At 42.7% G+C, this 26,137-nt stretch overlaps 1 protein-coding gene across 4 annotated transcripts in view; it reads left to right on the top strand.

The window, feature by feature from the left end:
• PCDH15 (protocadherin related 15) overlaps positions 1-26,137 on the top strand; it is a 3,978,145-nt gene that overhangs the window by 2,458,842 nt on the left and 1,493,166 nt on the right. For all 4 annotated transcript variants that reach the window (XM_069611238.1, XM_069611242.1, XM_069611241.1 and 1 more), the window contains one exon: positions 3,201-3,294. In XM_069611238.1, coding sequence (XP_069467339.1) covers positions 3,201-3,294 — 94 coding nt within the window. The remainder of the gene's footprint in view (positions 1-3,200; positions 3,295-26,137) is intronic.

Here is a 26,137-nt window from a genome sequence, read left to right on the forward strand (position 1 = left end):
ACCCTTCAGTACCAATACAATTAAGCAAAGCAGCCTCCTTTTCATCATCGTTGAACTTTGCCCCACCCGCAGCCCGCAAATATACCTTAAAGGCATCTACCCACTGCTCCCAAGGCGCAACCGGCTCTCCTGGGTTAGGCAAAAATGCTGGTGGAGGCCTAGCAGCTGTATGCAACATGGCCAAAATTTACTGCCCAAGACCTGCCCACCAATTAACCTACACAAAACTGTTCTTTTGCGTGCCCCCTTATAATCCACGAATTTTCCTCTCTGTCACTTAAAGTCAGTGGTCACCACACCAACCAAGGTGACCGCACATCAATAACTTCCCTTGTACCCTTGTGAGCGTGCACCCCCACGCATATGCAGTACAACAGGTCCTGGAACAGGGTGAGTCACAACCAATGATGTATTTTTTCCAGCACAGGGTAATCACAACACCAGCCAGAATGACCGCACACGTATATCTTCCCCTGTAGCCTTGTGAGCGTGCACCCCCACGCATATGCAGTACAGCCAGGTCCTGGCACAGGGTGAGTCACAACCAATGATGTACCCAATGATGTGTACAATTCCAGCCCCAGACAAGCTGCAACTTTAACTTCTCTGGACCATATGGAATAAGGTGTTCCAACCTTACCAGCAACACCCCTTCACATCCACCTTAATTCTGACCTGTAGCTCTTCAACTTGCCACGTATTAATGTATTTAACGGTGTTTGTTCTCCACCTGTCTTCACTCATCCAGCAGCCGCCGCCGTAGATGCTGTGAAAGCACCCTTCGCGCTGCCCCCCGCAGCCCCTCCTGCTTCCCTGGAGTGACTGCAGGCAGCGCAGAGCGGCGCAGGCGTCCCACGGCCCCTCCTCGTTGGACTCAGCCCACGCTAGGCCGGAAAGCGTAAACACGCTGTCGGGGGCGGAGCCAACTGCCGCGCACAGGCCTCCGATCCTCCTGGAGCAGGACCCCGACTGGGACACACGCAGGCTCCGCCGCGACCAGGGGAACAGAAAGCTGTCACGGCTGCAGCGTATTACCTCGTCCTCCGCTCCTCCGCAGGAGAATCACCCGCTGGGCCTGTTTTGGGTCAGACCTGCAGCGACAGCCCCCGCCGAATCCAGGCAAACCGGTGGCCTCCGCTCCTCCACAGAACAGCGAGTCTGCAGCAGCCAGCAGCTCCTCGCCTTCCGCTCCTGCACAGAGCAGCCACCTGCCCGGCCCTGCACCGGTTCAGACCCGCAGGATCCGCTGCAACAGATCCAGCGCCGGTCGGCCCCCGTCCACGCCGACTGCGCCCGGGACGATGGGGAGCCACACAGCCGATCCGCACACACGTGGGACAGGGTCTCGTCAAGATCCCGATCCTCGTCGCCAATGACACAATCTGGCCGACACAGGTAAGTGTATTTATCTTCCTTTATTGGCGAGACCCCACAGCCACAAGCTACGGCTCCCCTCGCTCAACGGCCACTGTGGAATGTTGATTGCTGAACGTACATCAACATTCCACCAGTGTGCCAATGCACGAGCCCGTGCATATTACAACAGTCTAGCTGCACATTTCCAAATCAAATCCAGGTGAATCAATTTCTAGTAGTCAGTATCAGCCAAGGCTCCTTAACATGCACAGGTGTGGACCCTCATAGAAGCCCAACCCTAGGGCTTGGGTCACAGGGCTATATAAGCAAAGTGCCCCAGTCGGGAAGTGTGAACGTTTGGAACAAGTTGGAGAGCGAGGAAGGAGTCTGGAGGAAGACTGAATGAGAAGACTGTTGGACTACAAGGAAGGAGCTTGGAGGGAGTGGAAGAGGTATGGAATGGGACTGATAGATAGGTCATCAAGAGTAAGAGGATGGTTTCAGAAATAAGGAGTTTTGATTGTTCTCACCAACCTACTCCTGAAGACTCAATCAAGAGGCTAATCGGAAACATCAGAAGGAGGTTGAACTGAGATCACAGGAGGAGTTTGAAGCTAAACACCATGAAGAAGTGCAGGTATCTGGAAAGGTCATGGCTAGCCTGAACAGGAAGTCACTAGATGACACACCTAGCCCACTACACGTGGTAGGAAGTGAAATACTGATCTGAAGGGGTCAAGCTCACAATGGGAGAAAGAATGAGCAAATGCCATACATTTGAGGATGGGCAGTACAAGATAATTAGTAGACAGGTTTTGAAGACTTAAGGAGTAAGGGCTTTACTGACAGGAAGTGGTCAAGGCCCTCTGAAAAACAATCTCTGCAAAAGCAGAGGGGGACATACCCAGTTGCCTCAATACTACAGTGTACGAACAACATAGAAATGCCCCGAAAAGACCAGAGATGAAGGATGTAGCAATTCCTCACACCTGAGATTTTAAAACAAGGGATTGAAAACCCAGAGAAACATAGAAGAAATGTCCATGAACACTCTGAGCCCTAGTTTGAGGGAATAGGGAGATAGCGGTGGCAGGGGAACCCAGGAGCGAGGATGCAGGAATGTGTGTCGTGCTCTAGGCAATTTTGGGGGTGACTAGGCACAAGAAGACTATTAAAGATTCTTTCTTTCCTTTCTTTACTTTTCCATGCATTGTTTGAACTTTTGGTCACCCTCTATCATATTCCTGAAATTAGAAGAAAAAAAAACAGTAGTTGCTGTATTTCCATCTTGTCCTAGTCATCAAATCTTGCTACCTTCCTGACATTAATTAAAATTGTGTCTTCGTGTTGGTTTTGCAATAACAGAATGCTGTTTTTAGTTTTCATGATTAACTCAAAATGATGATGTTTTCGGGGACAATGCAATACAAATGAATGACACTAACAAGTAAATCCAAACATAGAATTCATCATAACTGCCAACTTCTTTTTTCAGGTTTGCTTTTGCAGTTTATTTAAATCGTAAAATCTTTACACTGTGGAAAGGTAAGCTTTCAATAGGCCCGAGAGTCTCACAAAGCCACACCACGTCGTTACACCAAGCCCTGAATTTCACAGCATTATGTTTCTGAGCTGTCAAGGATGTGAAGCTGTGCCTGTTCTATGTGCCTTCTACAACCCTTAGCATATGTTTAATTATGATGATGCATGAGAGCTCGATCCCTGCATGATGAAAAAGAGCAGTCAGAAAAGGAGAGCCCCTGTCAGTGAATCGCATCTGTAATGTCTGAAATTCCGTTTTGTGTTGTGCATGACATATAGTCCTGTTTGTGTTTTATTCCTAGCTCCGGGATCTTGTCCTTGGCGAAGGGTTTGGATAGAGAAAGCACAGATCGCTACATTTTGATCATCACAGCTTCAGATGGAAGGATTGATGGGGTGAGTTCAGCTGTCATAATTTCTTTGCAATTGTTTTAAAATATTGGAAATCCTCATGATTTCTTTCAAGTTATACATCCGAAAAACATGCATTTTCCACAAGAATTACTTTTTATTTTTCAATGTGCACTCGTCTGCTATTGATGGTTGGAGAAAATGTTGTTATGGGTAAAAAGATGTTGCACATTGTACCCCTGTAATTATCCATTAATTAAATCATGTGTAGATGTGCTGTCACCTATAATCGCGCAAGTCTTTCCAGACCTCTTTGAAACTAGACAGTTTGAAACAATTCTCTGTTACCCTACTGTTGAAAAAGCCCTCATTGGATCAAGATAACCCGTCTAACTATAGACCGATTTCTGTTGTATCTCAAGTTCATTAATCACTATATTGTAGGCTCTGCTTCATCGTTATGAAGAATGTTTGAGGTAGAATGTGTGACAGGGTTCCAGCAAGGGCGCTTGTGAGTTTCTGAAGTCAGCTATGGATAGCCTGGAGCAGGAGCTCTTGTATGGAACTTAATAAAGCATGCTGTAACCACTTTCCATGTTGGATTGGTCCATACTTAATAAATGGCAAAGAGTGTCTGAGTGCCTGCTGCTACGTGACTGTGCTGTGTCCATGGATGTCAGTGGAAGAGTCGTGCCAAGCTCTTGGAGTTAACCAAATCAACGTGTGAGCGTTAAGTGCCCACAGGGAAGTAGCGACAATCGATAAGGTGAGTGGCCCTGGGGTAGCATGTGTGTCAATGGGTGAGAGTGTGGCATGGTAGAATGTGCATAAGCGGAGCTGGTTGCTTGAGACGTGAGAGCACATCGACCCCATCTTGTCTGCAGAGCATGAAAGATGGTGGCACTAGAGGAAAGAACCTTTCAGTGCATATTGGCATCAGAGGTAACCAGGAAAACTATTGTTTATGCTGAACGAAGTAGTAGCATTGCAGGAGATTTTGAGAACAGTCGTTTACATTGTGGGCAAGGTTTGACATATGAGGAAAATAACCAGTGCGACCAAGAAAGAAAGGCGTGGGATGAATAACTGGCGAAAGTGTATTTTATTTTCTACGTGAAAACATTACTGCTTTGTGTAGACAACTGTGAATACACATAAAAAAAGAAGGGAATAAAACACTGCCATCATGCAGAATATTGCTGGGCCCACCATGTTCATGGCCCATCCAGGACAACCAAAAGTGAAATGGGGAGCCTGGGAAAAAAATGTCTTACACTAGCTGAGAGCTACCTGTAGAGGGAATGTTGGGATGGATATAAAAGTGTCCAAATTTGTGCTCTATCTTGGGTACCAAGGGCAACGAGTATGATATGCTGCCATAGTGTAAAGGTGGTGAAGGTGTAAGTGAAGGAGTAAAATGAATTGGAGTATGCGTTAAAGAAAATCAATACACATTTCAAGCCTAAAGTTAGCACTATAAGTGAGTGGTATAATTTTTCAATGCAATAACACATGCCTGGTGAAGGGGTGAAGAATACATCAAAACACTTGGAGAACTAACTGGTTCGTGTAAGTTTGGGGACACATTTGATGAACACACTATTGTTGAACTGTTTCCTTCCCTACTGTGAGGATTCTACATAGCATGTTTTGTTTTACTATCATTGACCATTTGCTCCTTCAAGACCATACTGGTAACAATCATGATTGCCATGTTAACACAAACCGCTACATTCATAATTTAGGAAGGTTTTCAAAGTATTGGTACATGGTAAACAATTCATGCACAGTAATTAGTTCCTTTATCAAGAAGGAAAAGAAACATTAATTATACTTTCATATTGGACCAGTTACTTTCATTTCAGTCCTTATTTATTTATTAACCATAGATCTAGAAAATAGGTTTGCCCCTTTTATGGACATATCTATCAAGCACAATGCCCATTCTTGCATTAAAGCTGAACTACAATTAGTCTGATTTTTCATCAGTTTACTAAACAAAATATTTTGTATCACACCTTGTGGTGTCTTGAGAAGTTTAATCGGGGTTTCATCATGGAAGTCGCCACCATGGAACCTACTTGTCTCATTCACAATTGAAATCAGAGGGCTTGCACCTGGACTTACTCTATTGTAATACATATTTCCACACCAAGCTCTCTCTATTGTTCATGGTCCGTGACTGAGTCTTACAGAAATCCTGCATCTCAATACACCATATGTATAACTGGACCTTCAAATAAGTGTTAGCTCCCTCAAAGAAATAATATCCCTTGTCAAACTTCTAAAGAAGTCATACCTTCTTTAGAGTAATACACCCAATATAGTTTGTTATTAAATAAAAATCCATGTTTCAAAAGTTGTTGAGTACTTCAGTCTTGATTGTCCTCTTCTGTATTTGAACAAAACAATATTCTTAACGTTTATTTTTATTGATCAATGAGTGAATCATGTGCTAGTCAATCTGATTTACTGCACTAAGCGTACAATGCAATCCAGAGGAATGAGGTCATTCACATATGCAACTAGATAGGCTGACCATTACAGTGTGGGTGGAAAGCTTCCTTTATGTTTTTAATCTTAGGTAAGTGAAACATATATGACTAAAGTGTCACCCCCCGTTTTAAACAATTAAATGTCTTATTCTTCTTTGGGAATCCCCCTGCATTGGGTTTCCATGTTTGATCATGTACATGAATACTCATAGGCAACAATTTGAGAGTAACCATCTAGTCTTGCAATTTCTTCCATGAACAGGCTTTATCCATTCATTCTTATATTGGCGTACACACTTGATTAATTTAAAATGCAACTTTTTATTGGACTAATCTGTGTTTCAATGAACTATCCTACCTTTAAAGAGTTCTTAAAATGTAACCATTGGTCTTAAATTGATTTAGATTCTCAGGATGTAACCCTTAACATCGGCACATGTCCTTAAATTATCTCAAATTCAACAGACAAACATTATTGCACCTTTTGAGGCAATACTATAAAATAAATTCAGATATCTTCTCTCTTCCCCCTTTCTAGAAGGAATGAATTGCTCTCATACCAAGAATGCAGAATAATTCAAATTTACAATCTATCAATTTCAACCAGATACATGCGCAACATTTAAATACATAGGACTGATATGGTCTGGATTACATGGTCTGGATACCTGAAACTTTCTTATGTAGTTTTTCAATTTGATCCTGTACTGTATTTACTAAATGGCGTATTCCTGAGATAGGTAGATTTGAGGATGCCTATGACTGATCCCTTGTTCCAGAATGCGTGCTTGTATACAAAGATTATCAAATGGAGAACATCTGAGCTGATTCCATCTTATATATTGGAGTCTACTGGGGCACTGTTTAGTGAAAATGATGGCAACATATTTTCAAAATCACACCACTGACAGAAATGTTAGTCCAGACTGTCAGTGTTACTACAGACAGCAGATGCTCTGGCACAATGTTTACTTAGGATTTCAGTGGACACAGTGGTAAAGCCCTGGACTTGTCTTCAATTTAATCGTTGAAATATAATTTGGAATTACCTTGGAATAAAACATCGAGGTAAAATCAACAATCTGATAATCTGCCTAGGTAGTTGTATCCAATATTTCTGATATAATAAAGGAAATTCTATCCATTACCTCATATAATAGTAAACATTGTTGGCAGGAGGAAAGGTTGGGGTATACACTGAATTTTAACTTTACATAGGGAAGATGATGCCTGGGTCATGATCTTTATGCAAGTGTGATAAGAATCTTTTACGCCTTTGTGGTCAGGATTGTGACGCATGGACCTCTTATTCTGAAGAATGGGCATGAATGGTTGCCAATGGCAATGCAGAGACCAAGTAATTTCCTTTGGTGGCATAGAAAATGGGAATCCAAACCACCTATTATCTGCAAAACCTGTCAACAGCTTAAGAAAAGAAAGGATTCATGATTTTCCCCAGCTTTTTTCCTTTGTACTGAAGATGATATGACAAGTTAGTGCCAGCATCGTTCATGGTGCTTGATTAGACTAAAAGATCTTGGTATCCCCTCTTACTGCTTTTGAGATCCCCTCAACTGGATTTCCTTTATCCAAGTTGGCTCTGTACCATTAAAAACTTGAAGAGCAGACCATCCAGCACCTCTGCCCGTCAGCTTGGAATATAACAGTCATCACATGTTATAGGGATTATCCTGGGAATTAGCCCTGGAAATGAAGCATGTTTGCAACCTCTCCATATTGGCTTGATATTCATAATAGTAGGGGTATTTTATACAGTGCTGAATATCTGAAGAATTATATTATGAATCCTGTGTTCCAAGTAAAATTCTGGACTACAAGATATGTTTTAAGGTGGTGTTTGAGTGTCTACCCTTTGAATTTCGGTGCAAACTCTACAGAGGGAATTACTAAGAAGGTCCTGCTATTGAGGTATTGATTGTTCAATCATTCAAGAGATGTATAATTCTTTGCCCTCCTAATTGTCCTTCTCGTTCATTCTGGGATCTTCCTTTGATACTGTGAGGGCTGCAGCATACTCGCTTTGGACCTTCTGTTAAATGTAGCTAAGCTCTCCTTGCAGCTAATGCTATTCTTTTAATTACCATAATCGAGGCCCACATAGTGGGACAACTAGGGGTCCTACAAGATCAGACAACACAAGCATCTAATGATGCTTCCAGAGAGGTAGGTCCTGTTAGGGAGAATTCTCTGTTTAGGCTGAATTTCCTAACCTAGTGAGTCCCCCAGCAGCTTTGCTGGATTTCCGGAGTTTGTTTTTTTCCATCCTGCCAAGAGTGAGACTCTTTTTCTCCCACTCTTGGAAATGAATGTGTGTAATTCCTTTGAATGTCAATGTGTTCTATGGGCTATGGGGTCTTTTATTCCATAGGGTCTCATATGTTTTTCTATGTGTGTTACACCGCACCCTCCATGCCGTAACACCGGGGCGTCCTAGAGGATCCCCGCCATAGACTCAATACCCTGGGACTGACTACTGTCTCCCATGGCATGTAAAGTCACCATTGGCTTTACTAGACCTAAATTTACTAACAGAACTAGTACAAACCATCCTATTGTGGACGTACTAGTAGGGGTAATTTGATTACTCCTGGGTCTGTTATTCGAGGGGGCACTGTCCCGTCCCACCTCGTCGAGTTTTGGCTGGTGGCAGTGGAAACTACGTGTTATATTCGACCCCGAATATAACTCTATGGGATTCTTCCCATTGTTGGAGGTTAATACTTTTTCTCGTTAATCTCTAACAAACCACCGGTTTATTTATCTTAAATAAATCTATCGGTTGGTATTTTCTGCCAGAACTCGGTTTTTAAAATGGCGTCTGTGTTCGTCTCTGTGACTCCTAAACCAAAGGTTGAGCCCTTTCTTCCACTTTTGGCGGGCTTCTGCACAGAGGCCCTCCAAAGTGGTGCCATTCTGTCTGGGTACCACAGAGGGTGTGGGAGGGGGTTTAGGCACCCTGGACTGAGTTGCCTTGCCAACTCAGGTCGCACTCTGGTGTGATTGGCCCAAGTGGTGAAACCACCCCGCTCACCACTTAGCGTGTTTTGATTGACAGCTAGGCTGAATGAATGGGGGTTTTCCGCATAAAAGCAGGGCTTTTGGGACTGGATCTTGAGAAGTCACCACAGGACCTAAGAATCCGACGAGGGTAAAGCTGAGCCGACCATCAACGACGACACCTCCGGTGGAGCCCTGCTGAACCGACTCACCACTTCCCGACGACAGAGGAGATCTCCCCGCCGGAGAGTCTCTTCCCCTGACTGGTGGGAACAACCAGTCCCCTTTGCTTTTTCTTCGTTTCAGGACGCAGTGGTCAAATTGCCCATGCTGAGCACTCCAGCAACCGGATAGCCACTAACCCCTGTACCGCGACTAAAAGGTGGTGCCTTGTGATGGAGCACTCCATTGCATCTTCCCTGGTGGTGCAACGATCTTCAACTTTCCTTCAACGACGAGATCATCTCTTCTATTGGCAACGCCCCGACTTGCATCCACCACCAGGAACAACTGCCCCCGCCGGAGCTGTCTCTCCACATACAAGGTACCGTGTCCACCTGGCTTCCCTTTTTGCCGGATAGAGTGAGGTGTCTTAATCCTTGCCTCTCCATTGGGTCGCCTCCAAGCCTTCTTAACTTTCTGTTCTGAACTGGTCCAATCTTTCTGTGACAATTTGCGGCAAAGACTCGAAGTGCATTTCCACTGTGATACTTTTGGGAACATTTCGCCTTGCCTCTCTCCGAGTGGGCCTGGCCTCTGAACTTTTCGATCTACAGTAGACCCTGCCTTACTTGACTTGCATTTGTTCGTAAAAGTGTTGGTACCGAGTTGATTTCATACCCTGCCTTTTCTCTCCCGTCCCAACGAATACTAGAGTGCCATCTAGGTTAAAGCATTCACCTCTGTCTGCAAATAAGTGGTGCCGTTGAACCTAGACTTGTCGAACTATTGTTAGGGGGATTGATCTACTTATAGTAATTGTTATTGAAGTTGTTTGCCGTATTAGTGCCAGTGTGTTTTCCATAGACGTGTTTTTATAAATAAATAACTATATATCTTTACACCGAAGCTCTGTTCCATGTTTGCTTGTTCTACTGTGTAAATTGCCCTATTTTGTATACTCCACATACTGCCTAACTCTTATTGAGGGCTTGAGGGAAGTCTGACTGCTCAGCCACAGCTACCAAGTGAATCTGTGTGGTACAGACTGCTACCAAGTGGGTTTACTGCCAAACACCTGTAGTCCTAAATCTTTTGCAGTGGTCCCAGAGGGAACTGCACAGGTTTCCACCTAACAGGTCCGCCATAATAGACCAGAATGTTGACTCTCTTAATTATTTCCTCATTCAATGACTGCCAATTAAGAGATTGTTCATAGTTTCGGTTGCAGTCAGGCATTTGCAGTTATGAACAGGACACTCTCTTGCACAAATTGCGCCTCCCTATTTGTTATGTTTGGGTTTGTTCAAATGGCCTTCATTAGCAACCTTGGCTTGATGAATTGCATTGCTGTTGTCAGTGCCTATGACTTTGAAAGGTGAAGCATCTTTTGAAGTTTTCAGGCTCCATCATGACACACGTTACCATATTAATGTTTTGAAATTGAAGGTGCTACATTGGTGTACATCTGCAACATGGTCCTCCCCTCAAATGTTAATTTTCAGTTATAGTCTCCAGCCATGCTAACTGGTTTTTGACCAAACTCTTGCGGGCCGCACATTCATCGTTTTCAAATATTATTTTTTTCAGAATAGGTTCCCTGATGCAATCCATCATAAGCAAATTCGACAACAACAAAACAAAAACAAGAATCAAATGAACCCTACTCAGGTGAATGTAAGGAATGTATCATTTGGCAGAAGAGGGCTTCATATCTTTATTTGCTCAGGACTATGACCGAGAAGATAGGAAAGGGGCTAATGAAGTTTACCTATGAGCATCCAGTGAATTGTCACAGGTTGAGAAATTGAGGTTATGCCAATGACACCATGGTATCTTTTCGTCTGTTCTCAGATGCGAGATTACTTTTCACATCAAAAGTACATTTTCATGAAATGTAAATAAAGGCTAATCTATTTCAGAGAGGTACTAGTGCGATTATCACTTTGAAATAAATGAAAGAAGAAAGACTCACTTCTTGAGTGAGAAGGTATGATATGATAAGTCATTTATAACGCACCTTTAAACAAGGGTTTCTAGGTGCGACAAGACAAGGTGGGGGGCAGAAGGAGGACAAAACAAATATCTTACTAGGCCTTGTGTCAATCAGATTGTGTGTTTGTTTGTTTGTTTGTTTTAATCACTTGTAATGCGCACCAGACCCAGAGGTTACCGGGCGCAGCAGTACAGAAAATGCGAGACTTAAGTTGTAGATTACAGATAATGTACAGTGACGTAGATAAATATACAGTTATATACACGTTACAAATAATGTACAATGATATGCATGTCTATACAATTATATGCAAGTTATGAGTTGACTGAGTGGCAAAAATTACATAAGGCAAGCTGACTGAGTGTGAGTGAGGATGTTGTGCAGTGGAGTGCGGAATAGGGTAATATACTGGCCGGCTACAGCCAGGCTAAGTATACATAGACCATAGGGCCAACTAGGGGCAGGATTAACTGGCATAGATTAGACCCTATTTTATAGTATAGAAGAAAACAGTTCAAATTCACATTTTAATGGGAAGGAAAGGTGTAACACACAAAAGCTATATCATTAAGAAAAATATTTTATTATAGAAAAAAGACATAATTCTCATTAAAACTCTGTTAAATAATACACAGATTAAGGAACAACCCTAAAACCAGGTTATCAAAAAACAGGACGATTATATACACCACATCAATGTAAAACAACCATACCACATTAACTAAAAAAACAACATTTACCATACAAATATCAGTGAAAAATTCATGTGTTGCAATCTATATATAACCCAACATGTTTCTGTCTGTTGACTCTTAGATGTCTGACATTCATCAGGGGTAGCTCTTCTTAAAATTCTACAGTGATTGTCCCCTCCAGTCCTGGTGGGCATGGATCTGAACTTGATCCTTAATGCAATCTTGGGATCTGTGTATTCCAAGGATCCAATGTCGCCAATAATACAGTCACATCCAGCTGGATATCAGCCGCTTATATTAGTAATCCTTTTCAATGGATTTGAGTAAGAACACACTTGCAAAATGCGGTAGCCAAATGTGTTCCCAAAAGAGAATAAACCTTTGAGGAGAATGGGGAGAGGTCTCTGGCGACATCTTTTATAAACTGGACAGGGCAGGGGTCACCCTGGCAGTTAGATGGCTTAAGGGCTAGGATGACTTTCTCAACCTCAAGGGTGGTGGTTCTAGAGAACGTGAAGCGTGAAATGGGGCCCTGTTCCTTGGGAGGTAGTACTGTATTGACGTTGCTGGACTGGAGGGGTAGACTAAGGGTAGCCTTTTTCTTAGATGTTTTGTTTTGGACCATCATTATTTTATTAGAGAGTGCTTGTTGGATATTCGAGCACCATGTTTTGTCTTTAGAGCATATGTCTGGGATGGCGATGGGGGACTCTAATTCCTTAAGGATAGTGAACAGTTCTTTCATGTTTGATTTGGCATTCGCTATGCGCGTGTTATATGAGTTTTATTTGGCCAGATAGATTTCTTTTTTGTATCGGGAGGAGATTTCCGTGAGTTTGTTTTATGGTCCTTTGAGGGGGATAATCTCCAAACTGTTTCACAGCTCCTTTTGAGAAGTCATAAATCTTTTAAATCCAGGGTAAACCATTTATTTATGTGGGCTTTGGGTTTACTTGGTCTTAGTTTTAAACGGGCGACATTATCCAGAGTGGTTAACATAATTTTATTATATTCATGGACCAATGTTTCTGGATCTGATTGATCTGCTAGTTGGTTGAGAGTGGGTAGGATAGCAGGAATCACTTTCTCCTTTGTGATGCACTTTTTGTTTCTTGTAGGACAGGGCAGGGCCATGATGGGTGTTGCCATGGTAGATCTGGAGGTCGATAATTCGAAGGACACCAGGAAGTGGTCTGTCCAAGGTTTTTGTAAAATGGATTTGATGTTGGCTGTGCAGTTGTAGTCTGCGAGCCAGTCAAGGGTTCTGCCTTTGATATGGGGAGGTTTGAGCGTTCTTTGAGTTAAACCCAAATCGGATAGTCAGTTAGCAATGATACTTGCATTTTTATCTAACGGGTCATTGTAGCCCAGATATAAATCGCCCAAGACAAGTAGTAATGATGTAGTTTTCAGGTTGTTGGCGAGTAAATTATGGAGATCCTCCTCAAAAGTCCCTGTGGGTCCAGGAGGTCTGTAGATGAGGTGGATAGACACTGTCTGAGAGTTCATGAGATGAAGTTTAATGGAGAGCGCTTTGCAGGAGTCTGAACCTAAGGTAAGTGTAGTTCTCATATCTAAGCTAGTATTAGTAATGATGGCAATGCCGCCGCCTCGCATGTTGGTTCTGTCCTGTCTCAATATGGTATAACTAGCTGGTATTGCTAATGATAGGAGGGGACCTGCAGCGTCATGCAACCAGGACTCTGTAATGGCGAGAAAGTCCAAATTCTCAGCTAAGATCAGGTCATGAATATCGGTGGCATGTGGGGTTATAGATCTAGCGTTGATTAGTCTGCCTGTAATAGAGGGAGGAGTGATCGTGGGGGGGGTGGGTGCTGAAAAGGTAGACCTGGATGTAGATTGTAACTCAAGGTTTTTGGTGGAGGGGATAAAAACCTTCTGGGTAGCGGACCTTGTATTAGCAGGGAGAAGGGTTCTGGTCAACGGCTCATGCAGTCTGGACAATCTTGCTCTGAGTCTGATGTTTCTGCATGGTAAACTGCAAGGGATGCTTAGAAATCCGCTGGATAGATTCATCGAGTTGCTTTCCATAGTGTGGGCAATGATAGGAGCTGTATAGCTAGAGTAGGATAGAGCTGTCTTAGTTCCTATTGAGAGGTTGCTGTTTACTTTGCAATGTTTAGTGTCCCATAAGCATGTGTAAAGTAGCAGGCAATGAGCTATACTGTTCATAATGTGAGAGTTTAGGGGATGGAAGCTGAGCTGGCAATAGTAAAGACTTGGCTATGCTGGTGAGAGCTGGAGAAAGCTGGAGGCTTAGCAAATAAATGGGTGGACAAGGTGGTCTGGATTCAATCGAGGCACATATGCGGCATCAAGAGGTCACATGGGCATCAGGAGGTCACAAGGGCAGTGGTTAGGATAGATTCAGGAGGTTATGCATGTACAAATTAAGCTAGAATCAAATGGACATAGGCAGCAAATGGGCTAAAATCAAGAGGTCACATGGGCAGTAATTGGGCTAAAATGGAAATTGTGCTATATTCAAACAGTTCATCCGGAATCAAAGGGTCATGCATGCAGGAGAAAGGCTGAGTGAGGTTGAATTCTAGCAAAGGCGCGCCAATTGAAGGTTGCTTTGGGTTCATGTAATCGCATAGACTAGGATCCATCGGTCGTGCTGGCAGTGGATAAGCATCAATTTAGAAGCAGTTAGTTAGGCATCCAGTTGGTGTAGTATCAGATGGTCACACAGGTGGGAACAGGTTGGGTGTGTGGGCCGGCCGCGGAGGCCTGGTGTTTTTCAGCATACTACTGCGGATGGACCAGACTAGGTGTTAGGGGGTGTAACAACGTACCTATATGCGCATCATGTGGGTATCGACCTGGCCGGTCGATGCCCACATGATGCACATTGTGCAAGTGCGAGGAGGAGAAGGGGAGAAGTGCCAGGGGGTAGGGGTGTGGGAAGAGTGTAGGTAACTCAATAAGTGCTGCTGGAGGGTGGCTCATAAGTGCAGCGAGACAAGGGACTGTAGAGATGCGGATATTGACCCTTAAGTGTTGGGGGAGCACGGAGGTGATTCATGGGCAACTGGACATACATGGGCCTGGGCCTGAGGTTCAGTGGGTGGCCAGGTGGCCAGTGTGCGGAGCAGTCAGGGACATCAACAAAGGGGAGCAAGGGAGAAAGCAGAAGCGAAAAGGAAGGTCTTCAATTGCTTCCGGAACCAGGGGTGTTTCTCCTCAAGTGGGAGAGAGGCAGGAAGGCAGTTTCAGAGGGAGGCCCCAGCCGATGAAAGAGATCTACTCCCCACTCTGTGCTCCGAGAAGCGTCTGACCCTCGGAGAGTTGGAGGTCGATGAGTGGAGGGCTCGAGAAGGAAGATGTTTAGGAAGAGAACGTTGGAGGTAGTGCGGTCCCAGTCCTCAGAAAGCCTTGTGGTAATACAGTATTATTCCTAAAAATTCACCCCTTCTCTGCCACACACGGTTTTTGCATGCAGATTGGTTATCCTGTTTACAACACCTATGTTGAAGGAAATGTATTCGTGTCATTCAAATGAAGTCAAGGAAAAAACAAATGCCACTTCATTTTTTGCATCTGTAAAAAAAGACAGGAGGTCTATTTCCATTACTAGATGTTTTTGAATGTGTTTTATGACACTGGGAGTTTTCAAGATGGTCGCCATGGTTTACAGGTTCTCATGGATTCCATAGAAAATATTTTGTCTTTCAATGTAGACTATTTCCTTCATGGAGTATCATAGCAAAATGATTGGGTTAACCATCTCAAGTGTATAGTGCTGACACAACTGGAATCAGTATGGGAATTACTGGTGTATTTTCCAAGATCCTGACATATAATTTTGTTTCTGCTGTCATGGAGTTGGCAACTTTGATCTGGGGTTGATCACTAAAATGGTCTCCCGCATTTCAGAACCATGCACTGAAAGACATTTTTTCAAATGTTCCAAATTATATTAATTGCACTCTATAGTTCAGGAATCTTAACTTTGATGTGGTAATGACATTGGAACATATCTTCACTCTCGTTTCATACCAAGAAAACGGTGTATGCATCTGTTTGGCCAAAAATGAGAAGCTTGATCATGGAACAATACACAGGTTGAATGTTGCTGCACTTGATGTAGAGAATGATTTCAGGATAATATATTACATATACTATTTTGTATTCTGAATATCCAAATATGCGTACATATTCTGGAAAATGCTTCAGTAATGTGATAGTAAAATCATTTTTACCTTAGTTTCAAGTGTTTTGCTGCTAATTTGCATTTTTGGCTCAAAAATGTACACGTTTATCCTCTACCAACTGTTAAAGTCAAAGTACTTCTTGGTTCATATAAGAACAATTTCTAAAAAAAGAATAATAGTCACGAAACGAAGACAAATGCGCAAACTGAAGCGCTTAGCCAGAGTCTCCAACAACAACGAGCAAAAAGATATTGCCAAAGCGGCAATTAAATCATATAGATCATGGCTGAGACATCATAAAGCAATAATGTATCAAAATGACGCGGAGCAAATGCTTAAGACCTTAGCGTCAAAAAATCCTACAGAATTCTGGGCTTTGATCAAACACAAAAACAATGAGACAAATAACCAATTGTCCAACGTTGTATCAGAACTGACTTGGATAACTTTCTTCTCATCCCAATTCGCTCCTCTACCGCAAACTTCTAGTAATTACACATGTGATACATCATCGACATGGGTAGATCTGGCTGATCGAGACGAGATCTTGGCGACAATTTTGAAACTAAAAACGTCTAGGGCTCCGGGACCCGATGGCTTAACCAACGTAGACTTAAAACAACATCCTGAGGAATGGTCCGCCCTAATAACAAAAATGTTCAAACAATGTAAGATCACTAAGCAAATTCCTAAAACATGGACTGACGCGGTAATAGTACCCATTTTCAAAAAGGGTAACAGAGATAACCCGGCACATTACTGTCCAATCGCCCTTCTTGACATCATGGGTTAGATTTTTGCAACCCTTCTGCTAACCAGATTCCATAGATGGGCAAGATCTGCGCCTTGCTTGGACCAATTTCAAACGGGCTTTGTTAAGAATGCAAGCACCAGTATCAATATCATGATTCTAAACATCATAAAAGAAAACGTAAGAAATGGTGCACCAACAGCATACATAGCATTCATAGACTTGACGCAAGCTTTTGATAAGATCAGCCGACAAAAGCTGTGGGCGAAATTAGTCAACTGGAACTTTCCTGCAGAAATATTAGGCCCTGTGATCGCATTGCATACAGACACCAAACTCCGAGTCCGATTAAACCAGCAAGGGATGTTATCGGATCAATTCTCATCGGAGCGCGGTGTAAAGCAGGGATGCCCCCTCTTTCCGCCTTGTTCATCGCCTTTATGGGAGACTTCCAACATACACAACCAGCGGTAAGAGCCTTTCCGCCCAAAGTGGGTAATACCCCAATATCTAGATTACTATATGCAGACGATCTGATCCTCATGGATCAAACTCAAATAGACCTCCAGCGCCAACTAACCAACTTGGCAAAATACATCAATGAAAATGATCTGGAGATAAACATCGCTAAATCGAAAATCTTGACTATGGGGAAAAGTCGATCAAAAACTACAGATCAAGTAGAAACCATCTCTACTATGAAATATCTGGGAATTATGATTGACTCAAAAAGATCGTAAAGTGCAACTCATCTAGCACTATGGGCAAAAATCAAAACCCTGGCAAACCAAACTAAACTAGTAGACCGGAAATATGGAACATTCTCCCTACTCCCGGCAATCCAATTCTACAAACAAAAGGTGGTGCCATTGTTAATCTATGGCATGGACGCGGCCCTGAATATTGACAACACCATATGGGTGAAGCTGGAAGGTTATCTGTGGAAAGCCGTGCTAGGCCTGCCCAAATCCTCATCAATATCAGCTGTTAGACGTGAATTGGGCTTACTATCGCTGAAAGCATCAGTCGACCAAAGTCAGATGAGACTCTTTCGGAAAATCATCTTACCAGACACCCTACCGATCTACAAACTGATCCAGGTAGTACTCAATCAAGGCAACTGTTATGCACTGAACAACTGGGAACAAAAACCGACAAAAAAGTTATCAGACTTGGCCTGTTCAGCAGAGGACCTTATCCTGAATCCGAACAGAATTAAGTCAAAAATAGCCCAAGAAGATTGGATTCAAACTGGCGAGAAAGCGACAGGAAATAAGCTACTTGCCCATCTACCCGCAACAACAAACAAACTTAATCAACCCATGAATTATTGTATAAAATTCCCCAACAAAAAACTGCAGAAAACGTTTATGAAAATAAGATTTAATCAAATGCCAACTCAGGAAATCATAGCTATTCGTACAAAAACGGAATCACGAATCTGTAGACCCAGGGTCCCCAACCTTTTGTGTGCAATGAGCAAAATTGGCATATCAAATTAAATGGTCAGCAACATCAATTTTTCGACGGAACATATCGGCGCACAGTTGCCGGACAAATTGTTTGCAACACAAATTAGAAATGTAACAAAGTTAAAACTGTGTATAGAACATTTAATTTGCAGTACTTAATAGTTATCTAGACCACCTGTTATTCTAGTCAAGGAAATGTGGAAGGCCTTTAACTTCATTTGACGTTTAGTGATTTACAAGAAATGTTGAGGAGATTGGGTGGTCAGTAGAACATTTTTAGACATATAGGACCAGTCCAGCTGTTCAGAAATAGAGTAGTAGTAAGTAAACATTACCTAGGGGTTTCAGGTTCCTGAGCAAAATATTAGTGCAAATGTATGGACAGTAAAAAGGGCCACAAACGGGGCACTGATTTTTCAGGTCTACTGAGATTCTGCCTAGGAATTTATGGTATCTTTAATGGCAAATGGTGCATTCCTAAGCATACGAGATCAGCAATACTGTTCCACAGTCATTGATGACTGTATTGTGGATGTTTTTTTTCTTCAGGAATGTTATGAAATGTTACATTTCTTATTGAACAAAGAGTAAACACAATCCTCTGGAGTTCATTTTCCAATGGCCGGGGTAGGCACCACGAAGAAGATATCTGACAGCCAGAGCGGCTGGTTGGCGACGCCTAGGCTCGAAAAGGAGGCATTGGAAAGAATTACTAATTCACAAGAAATAAAGATATTCTCTTAAAACTGTTGAACAGTTCAGAGGCCACAAAGGAAAGCGTGAGTTTGTTTGAGTCTTTAGGAGAAACTATCCAGGACAGAGCTATTGGCAAACCATGCCCCCAAGTTCAGGAGCTCCAGGTTATAGAAAGGGATGCACCATGGTTCGATGCAGAATGTAGAATCTCAAAAAGAAAACCGAACCATGATTTAATGAGGGGTGTGTACATTGCTGGTCAGATTTATAGTTTCAAAATGGCATAAAAAATTGCCTTAAGTTAACAATAACTTAATTGGATTGGAATACAGGGAAAATTAATTATGAAAAATGTGGGCATGCATTTACCGTATCTGCCCATTAACCATGTGCCAGATGGGCACAGTATCAAACGATTACCATTTTTCCACTAGGATACTATGTAATATAAATACAGGTGACACCAAAATGAATGTTGTCGATAAATATGGTGGCATCAAACACAAACCTCACTTGTACAGAAGGTGTGCATGCACATTATTTAATAAAGGAAAGTTGGGTATGCATACCACCTCCTTGTCCATTATGCTCATACTAGCTGTACCAAGGAACGGAATAGGCCAATTTTCTCCATGACACAAACATAGTTCAAATAATGTACTCATTAATACATTTATCAGATGGGCAAATTAACTGGAGATGACAGGGTTTTAGCAATGAGACTACCATAACTAGTAAGGACATTTACTGTAAAATTATGTGCATGGTGGCACCAAACACAAATCTTGCATGTATAAAAATAAGCCAGCTGGAAACACAGCGGCTCATTGGCCAACATTCTTGCACGGTCCGGGACTCTGTACTGACTACAGTGCTACTGAGGTCTCATCCATTCAGCACCTCCTTCTAGGCCTCCACACAATGGCCCAGAGCAACTGGCGAGCAACAATTTAGGGTGCCGCGAGCAACATGTTGCTCCCGAGCTACACTTTGGGGATCCCTGCTGTAGACTCTGTTTAGAATCAGAAACGGTGGAAACTTTAAGACATTTACTTTTGAATTGTTCTAAAACCGCGTTTTTGTGCGAGGCCTACCTGCTACCCCTGATGCATGACGTATCGCTCCGAGAGGAAGACACATGGTGATGCCGCCTGATTGCGGGAGACAAAACCAAATGGTCAACAGCGGCTGTAAAGATTTTAGAAGCTGAATTGAGACTAAACCAGAATCTGCCAAGTAACCAAGTGTGACTAAATGTATCTCGATGCTTCTGTTAATCCGGACATTACTTGTTTTTCATGTTTTATGCTTTCTGGTTTTCTTTTTATCTTCTCCTATCCACCTTTTTACATTGTGTTTTCTATGTGAAACAACGTCTTGTAAAAATCAAACTGCTCTTTGATTACAAACAAGTAAATAAAAAAAATAATAATAATAATTGTGCATGCCATCTCTTTAAAGTCTCTGCAACCTGTGCCTTTCTAGATGTTTTGGACGATGACTCCCAGGATCCCTTAGCAGTGACAACGTCCGCTATGGCTGATGGAAGTTGCAGTCCAAACAACCTTTGTGGAGCCAAAGGTTACAGAGCCCTGACGTGTATCAACGTGCATACAGTGGCTCTCACCAGTATTGGGGTGTTTGTGTTCAGCTGAACAGTTTCAATGGAATCCACTCTATATGCGTAAAGAAACCGCTAAACTGAATGCAAGACCCTATCTCTAAGAGGAAAGCAGTGTTTCAGTATGTTGTCCGAGCCACCATTACATTAGATACTGAGCGAGTACTATGTTTGACGACTCTCTTAGAATTGGCCGGCAGAATGATGTCTGTGTGCTGAGAGTAATAGCTTCGGGATACTGGAAAGTATAACCGTTTCCATTTGTACTTGTCAAACTAAATTCTATTTGCTGCATCCTCATACTTATTACTTCTTCGAAGTGAAGCCCTAAAAATTCAATTTACCTTTAGGGAAACTGCAATCAAGGTCCTTTTTTCAGCAGGGCCACGATTCTAATTCCTGCATGACACAGTGTGTTGTGGTGAGCTACGAGGAATCTAAAAATACACTTGGAGTGATTGTGCTTTCTCTCTGGTGGGCTTGTGCGACCTCGACTGTCATTCAGTATGTCCAATTCTTCTTCATAAGAGGAAAAACACACAATGTGTTAGTTAACATGGCAACAACGTGCAATTGTAGCTGGGCGAGTGTCTGCAATTTCTATTGTTCCAGTGTTTGAGAGCTTTAAAGAAACATCTTCCAAATGCCTCTTTCCCTGTTTGAGCTGTATTTTTCTTTTGCCATTTGTTTGATCAGTGTACATCAACACCTATATACAAACAGATTAATCAGAAGGCAAAGAGACACGAGTGAACTCCAGGCAGCCCATGGCTCCAAATTATTTGCCTTCTCTTCAGATCCCATCACTATGGTTCCAGCGTCGGAAAATCAACAGCCTGAACGTGCCTTGAATGACTCAATTTTATATGTGGCATTGGTTATGAATTTGTCTCTCACTTCCCACCCCTTGATTTGTCTTTTTTCCCCACAAGTGATGGGTGTTTAGCTCTCTACAAAAACACAACAGATGATCTAACTTAGAACCACAGACAGTTATTGCCCCACAATATAATCTAAATGGTCTTGTATTGCGCCCGGCTGCCTCTATTATTGGCCTTGCTGCTCCCGACTCTAAGAAAAAGGGGCACTCTTTAATCTGAGAGGCATATGCAAAGCCGGTGGTGTTGATGGGTGCAGGTCAGAAGTATCCAGTTCTTGTGTGGCAATCTGCTTTTGTGTGTTTGGCGGAAATACTTGGGAATATGTCATTCATAGGGAAAAGCCTGCGATCTTATATCCCACAATGCTTTAGGTCTGGTTAATTGCTGGTATTGGGGGAGTTTGAAATGGCTAAAGGGGAGTCCATGGTCATGGTTTGGTTAGTGTTGTTGTGCTAATGGGTAGGTCTGTGGCGTCTGTCTGTGTGATCAGGAGGGCATGCGTAGTTTCAGGTGGTTGAAGATGTTAAACATCCATATTGGTCAATCAACGTTTCTAATGTAATGTCTCCATTGTTTATACAGCAGACATTACCAGGGTGCTGTGTCTTTTTGATAAAAGGAGCGTGCTGCTTCGATGATGGTGGTAGTGCAGCACTACTAGTGCTCTCTTCCTATGGCGGTCTTAGATCTAACAGGAGTGCCTGCACCTCTCCTTCACATGCAACCTTCTTATTTGCCATGTTTCTATTGGATCATGTGCACTGCATCGTGATTCAATGAGCCAAACACCTGACAAGCTGTTGGTAGTATTACAGGGGAAAGAGATTCACCAGAAGAAAATTGTGTAATGACAGTCCCTAATATTCCAACACAACCCCTACCCCACCATTGTTCTTTTCTAACTCCTCCCATGAATGCCCCTTCTCTAAAGCTAAACATTGTCTCCCCAGATCCACCTAGCTCATTCACTGCTGTGACCCTTTTCTATCACCACAAACCATCCCTCCTTAAAGCTACCATTTCTTCTCTCCTACGATAGCCTCATTTAGTAACCAGGCCCGGGACAGCAGGCACATTAACAGATGTCGAGGTTGAGGATGCCTAATTGTGACTCTCTGATACTTCCGGTAAACTGGCAGAGGGTGCCCCTTGGTCTTTTTGTTTATTTCTAACTTTTTCAGTGTTTTGTTTTGATATTATAAAATACTCGAAACATCCAGACAATATCAAATCATCAAAACTCAATAAAATAGTAACATTCGAATGAAGAAAACATTAGGGAAGAGACGATGAATGCTCCCTGGGACCTCAAGAGATCAGTCATATAACTTTTAAATTAATTTCTATCTCGCAATTAGGCATGCATTAGTAACATTATCCTGGCAATGGCTCATTAATCTAAAATATCTATACCAAAAAAAAGGAAGACGCACTAATGCATGCATTTGCAGCCGTTGAGTTTTTAGATGTCATGTAATGTTGTATTTATTTTTTGGCAGTGAAAGGTGTTTCACCAAGAAGCAATGGAGAAGGGTGCATTCCACATTTTCGGTGACACCTGCCAAACATGGAATAGATTTAAACATATTTAACATATTGGTACGATTTAAAAACAAGCTCCCATTTCGAGGGTCAATTTCCTCAGTGTTTACCTTGTGACCTAATGAGGCATGGAAGTGAGTATTCGCCTTATGAAGATTCACCAGGTAGCCGGAGGTGGCACATTATCTAAATAGCCATCCTCAGAAGTATGGCAGGTAGGTGTAGCAGATTGGCCAATACAGATCCTAACTGAAGCCACCCTATATTTTAAAACGTTAGGGGGCTTAAGGGTCCTGCTAAGGATGGGTCTATTTGCTCTTACAGTGACGTTGTTGGCAGTAGCGACCCAGTTATCCATTGGGCCATGTAGCACTGTTTGTCGGCACGTACCATCACTCTGAATCTTGGTAATCCTCTTGGAGTCCTCAATAGGGGAAATTAAAGTGACTTGATTCCCCAAGGGTAGCCGGCCTTGTTTGTTTGAATGTGGGTGAGCAGAAGCTGAGAGGTACTTCAAAGACATGATCTAATGGTAATAGCCATTCCCATCTGGATTACGTTTTTGCTGATGGGAACGTTGCAAAACATTGTAAGGCGTTTAAAATTGTGTTCAACTTCATGAGTCACCATGCCTCTTTTAGATGGACTTTGAACATCCCCCCTTGGCCCAGGCCTCGCACGATATTGATTTCAGTTTTGGTTACAAGTCAAAGGAATGGTGTAGTGCTGAATGACTGCAATGTTAGAAAAATGAGTGATGTATTAGATCTCGACCCTTGATTATAACCAGGTTCCTTGCCAATCAAGGGTGGGAGGTAGCTGGTCTCATGAGTATTCTGTGGAAACAACTGCTTCTGTCTCATAAGCCTATGGGAGTCAAGGTTTCCCATTCTAATAATTTTGATAGTATGGTTGATGCTGAGAAAAAACGCTATTGTAAACGCTGCAGGCTGATTGAGCTATCCAATTCATACACTCTTGAAGATAAAAAGAAGCTCTTGGGCCACGAAGGCACTACATAAAAATATTGGCACAAGAACCATAGATTTTCCAGGAACAATGCTGACTGGAAAGGCCTTTTTCTATCATTACGCAGCAATGACGACAGGAAGTGTTGGTCCTTATGTTGCTCTTTTGCTAACGTCTCTAGTGGCTGTGAAAACAATGGGATCATTATGGAAGGCTGGACAGAGGCAATATTTTGAATTGTACAATAAACCGGGGCTTAGTCAACAGTACTGCCTGTATATATATAGCACTGAATTTGCAAAGGCATTTGCGGCTGATAATAGAAGTCTTATCATTAATTCCCTTAATGGTTCTAGAGCTCCAGTACCGGGTCTGGTGACAAATGTTGTGTTCAAGGCTGATCCGGAGTTCTGGACCATGACCCTGTCTAAGCTTGTCCAACGAATCAGTGATATTGGCCAAATCCTGGCTAGCTGGCTTAAATTTACCCTTATTTCCATATTCAAAAGGGGTGACCGCAACAACATTGATAAATGTCAATTGCTGGCCATGATAGATGTTAGTGCAAAAAACTTTACTAGTATCCTACAGAGAAGATTTGTAGAGTGGGCAACATCTAGAAGGCTACTTTCCCCTTTCCAAACAGTATTTCCTAAATCGGTTGGTATGCTGCACAATCTTTGTACATTGCAAACGATTATTAGCTGCTGCCATGACGCAAACTATGGAAACATTTGTCTGCTTCGTAGACTTTTCTTAAGCCTTTGGGCCTCATTACGACCCAGGTGGAGGACCATGGTGCTATAAGCACCATGGTCAATGCCGGAGTCCGCCATGGAGAAAGGGGGAATTACCACCCCATTACAAGGTTGGCGGGGCGGTAATTCCCCCGTCCTCCATGGCCCTTCCCCATTCCCATTTTTGCCCCATATGGCTCAATGGGAATGGGGAAGGCGCTAAGTACGGTGCCGCAAATTGCGGCACCGTACTTAGCACCAAGGTCCCTTTGCGGGTCCCTACTTTAACGGCTGGTAAAACCAGCTGTTAAGGTCGGGTCCCGCAAAGGGACCTCGTAATTAGGCGCTAATAGGTTAACGGCGCCGCAGCCTTTTACGGCGCCGTTAACCCATTAGCGCCTGGGTTGTAATGAGGCCCTTTGACTCTTTTTCCCGTAATCGGCTTTGGGCATAGCTTGTTAGTTGGAGTATCAATCCTTCCCAGTTGTATTTTATCATGGCATTATATACTGAAACCACTGTTTCCCTTTGGGTGAATCAACAGGGGGGATTTACAAAGGATATACCAACTAACACGGTTCGGAAGCAGGGCTGTGCCTTGCCCCCTTTTTGTACAACTTGTACGTGGCTGACATGGGTCCTTCTATTGAAGCAGTTAATAACAGTTTCTATATCTTGGATTGGTTATGCTGACAACATGGTCATTATGGACCACACTCCAATTTGTCTACAGAGATCTCTGGATGCTTTGGCCGTGTATGCTCAGGCAAATAATCTGTGTGTGAATATATATATATATATACATATATATATATATATATCTAGGAGTACCGCTCTACAGTTCTCCCTCCCCACGGAAGTATGGTGAGTACATATCTCTGAAAGCAATGGAGAAATGGCTTGTTATTAGAAGATTTATTTCCAACACGGGCGGTAACAACATAGAGAGAATGGTTGAGATTTACTGTAAGAGTATAGTTCCTATGTTATTGTATGGCTCTCCCATTTTCCCCACTTACATGATTAATGGATGGACAGCCTTGAGTCTCGGCTGTTAAGTTCAATACTGGGTGTCCCTCGGTCTGTCTATGTTGAAGACATGCGTCGTGAGCTTGGTATTCAATCGATTCGCTCACTATGGCTCCTTCAGAGAGCCAAATTGATAAGTGCTACGTCCGTTGAATATTTGTGAATTGTTGGAATTGCCCAATTTCTCGCTTGTCCTAAAAAGACAAACTATAAAGGCTGATATTGTGGCTTATATTGAGTCTTTAAGAAGGAAGACCATGTATCAGATATATGCTAGCCAGGGCTTTGCTCGAGGACGAGTTCTTTCTTACCTATCAAAAATACTCTCTACAAACCTACGTTGTTTTATAGTGTACTTGCGATTCAGCATACTCCCAATGCAAGAACACACAGGGAGATGGTCCCATTGTCACAGAGTGTGCCATCTATGTAACGTGCACATTGAAACAGCTCGACATCGTTTGACTCAGTGTAAGACCGTGGCCGCTCACTATTGTGCTGACTATGAGGCTTTTGTACATGACATCACAGCAATAGCCAGCAGCCAATTTTGGGGTGCTATATTTAGTGCAGAATCTTTTGTTATGACAGGAGCTGCTTACTATGTGTGGAAGGTGGCCTTGCAACAAATCTGAAGTTTAAGCAACTA

Source organism: Ambystoma mexicanum, chromosome 8 (genome assembly GCF_040938575.1).
Source record: "Ambystoma mexicanum isolate Mex_15411 chromosome 8, UKY_AmexF1_1, whole genome shotgun sequence".
In the NCBI taxonomy this organism is placed as follows: domain Eukaryota; kingdom Metazoa; phylum Chordata; class Amphibia; order Caudata; family Ambystomatidae; genus Ambystoma; species Ambystoma mexicanum.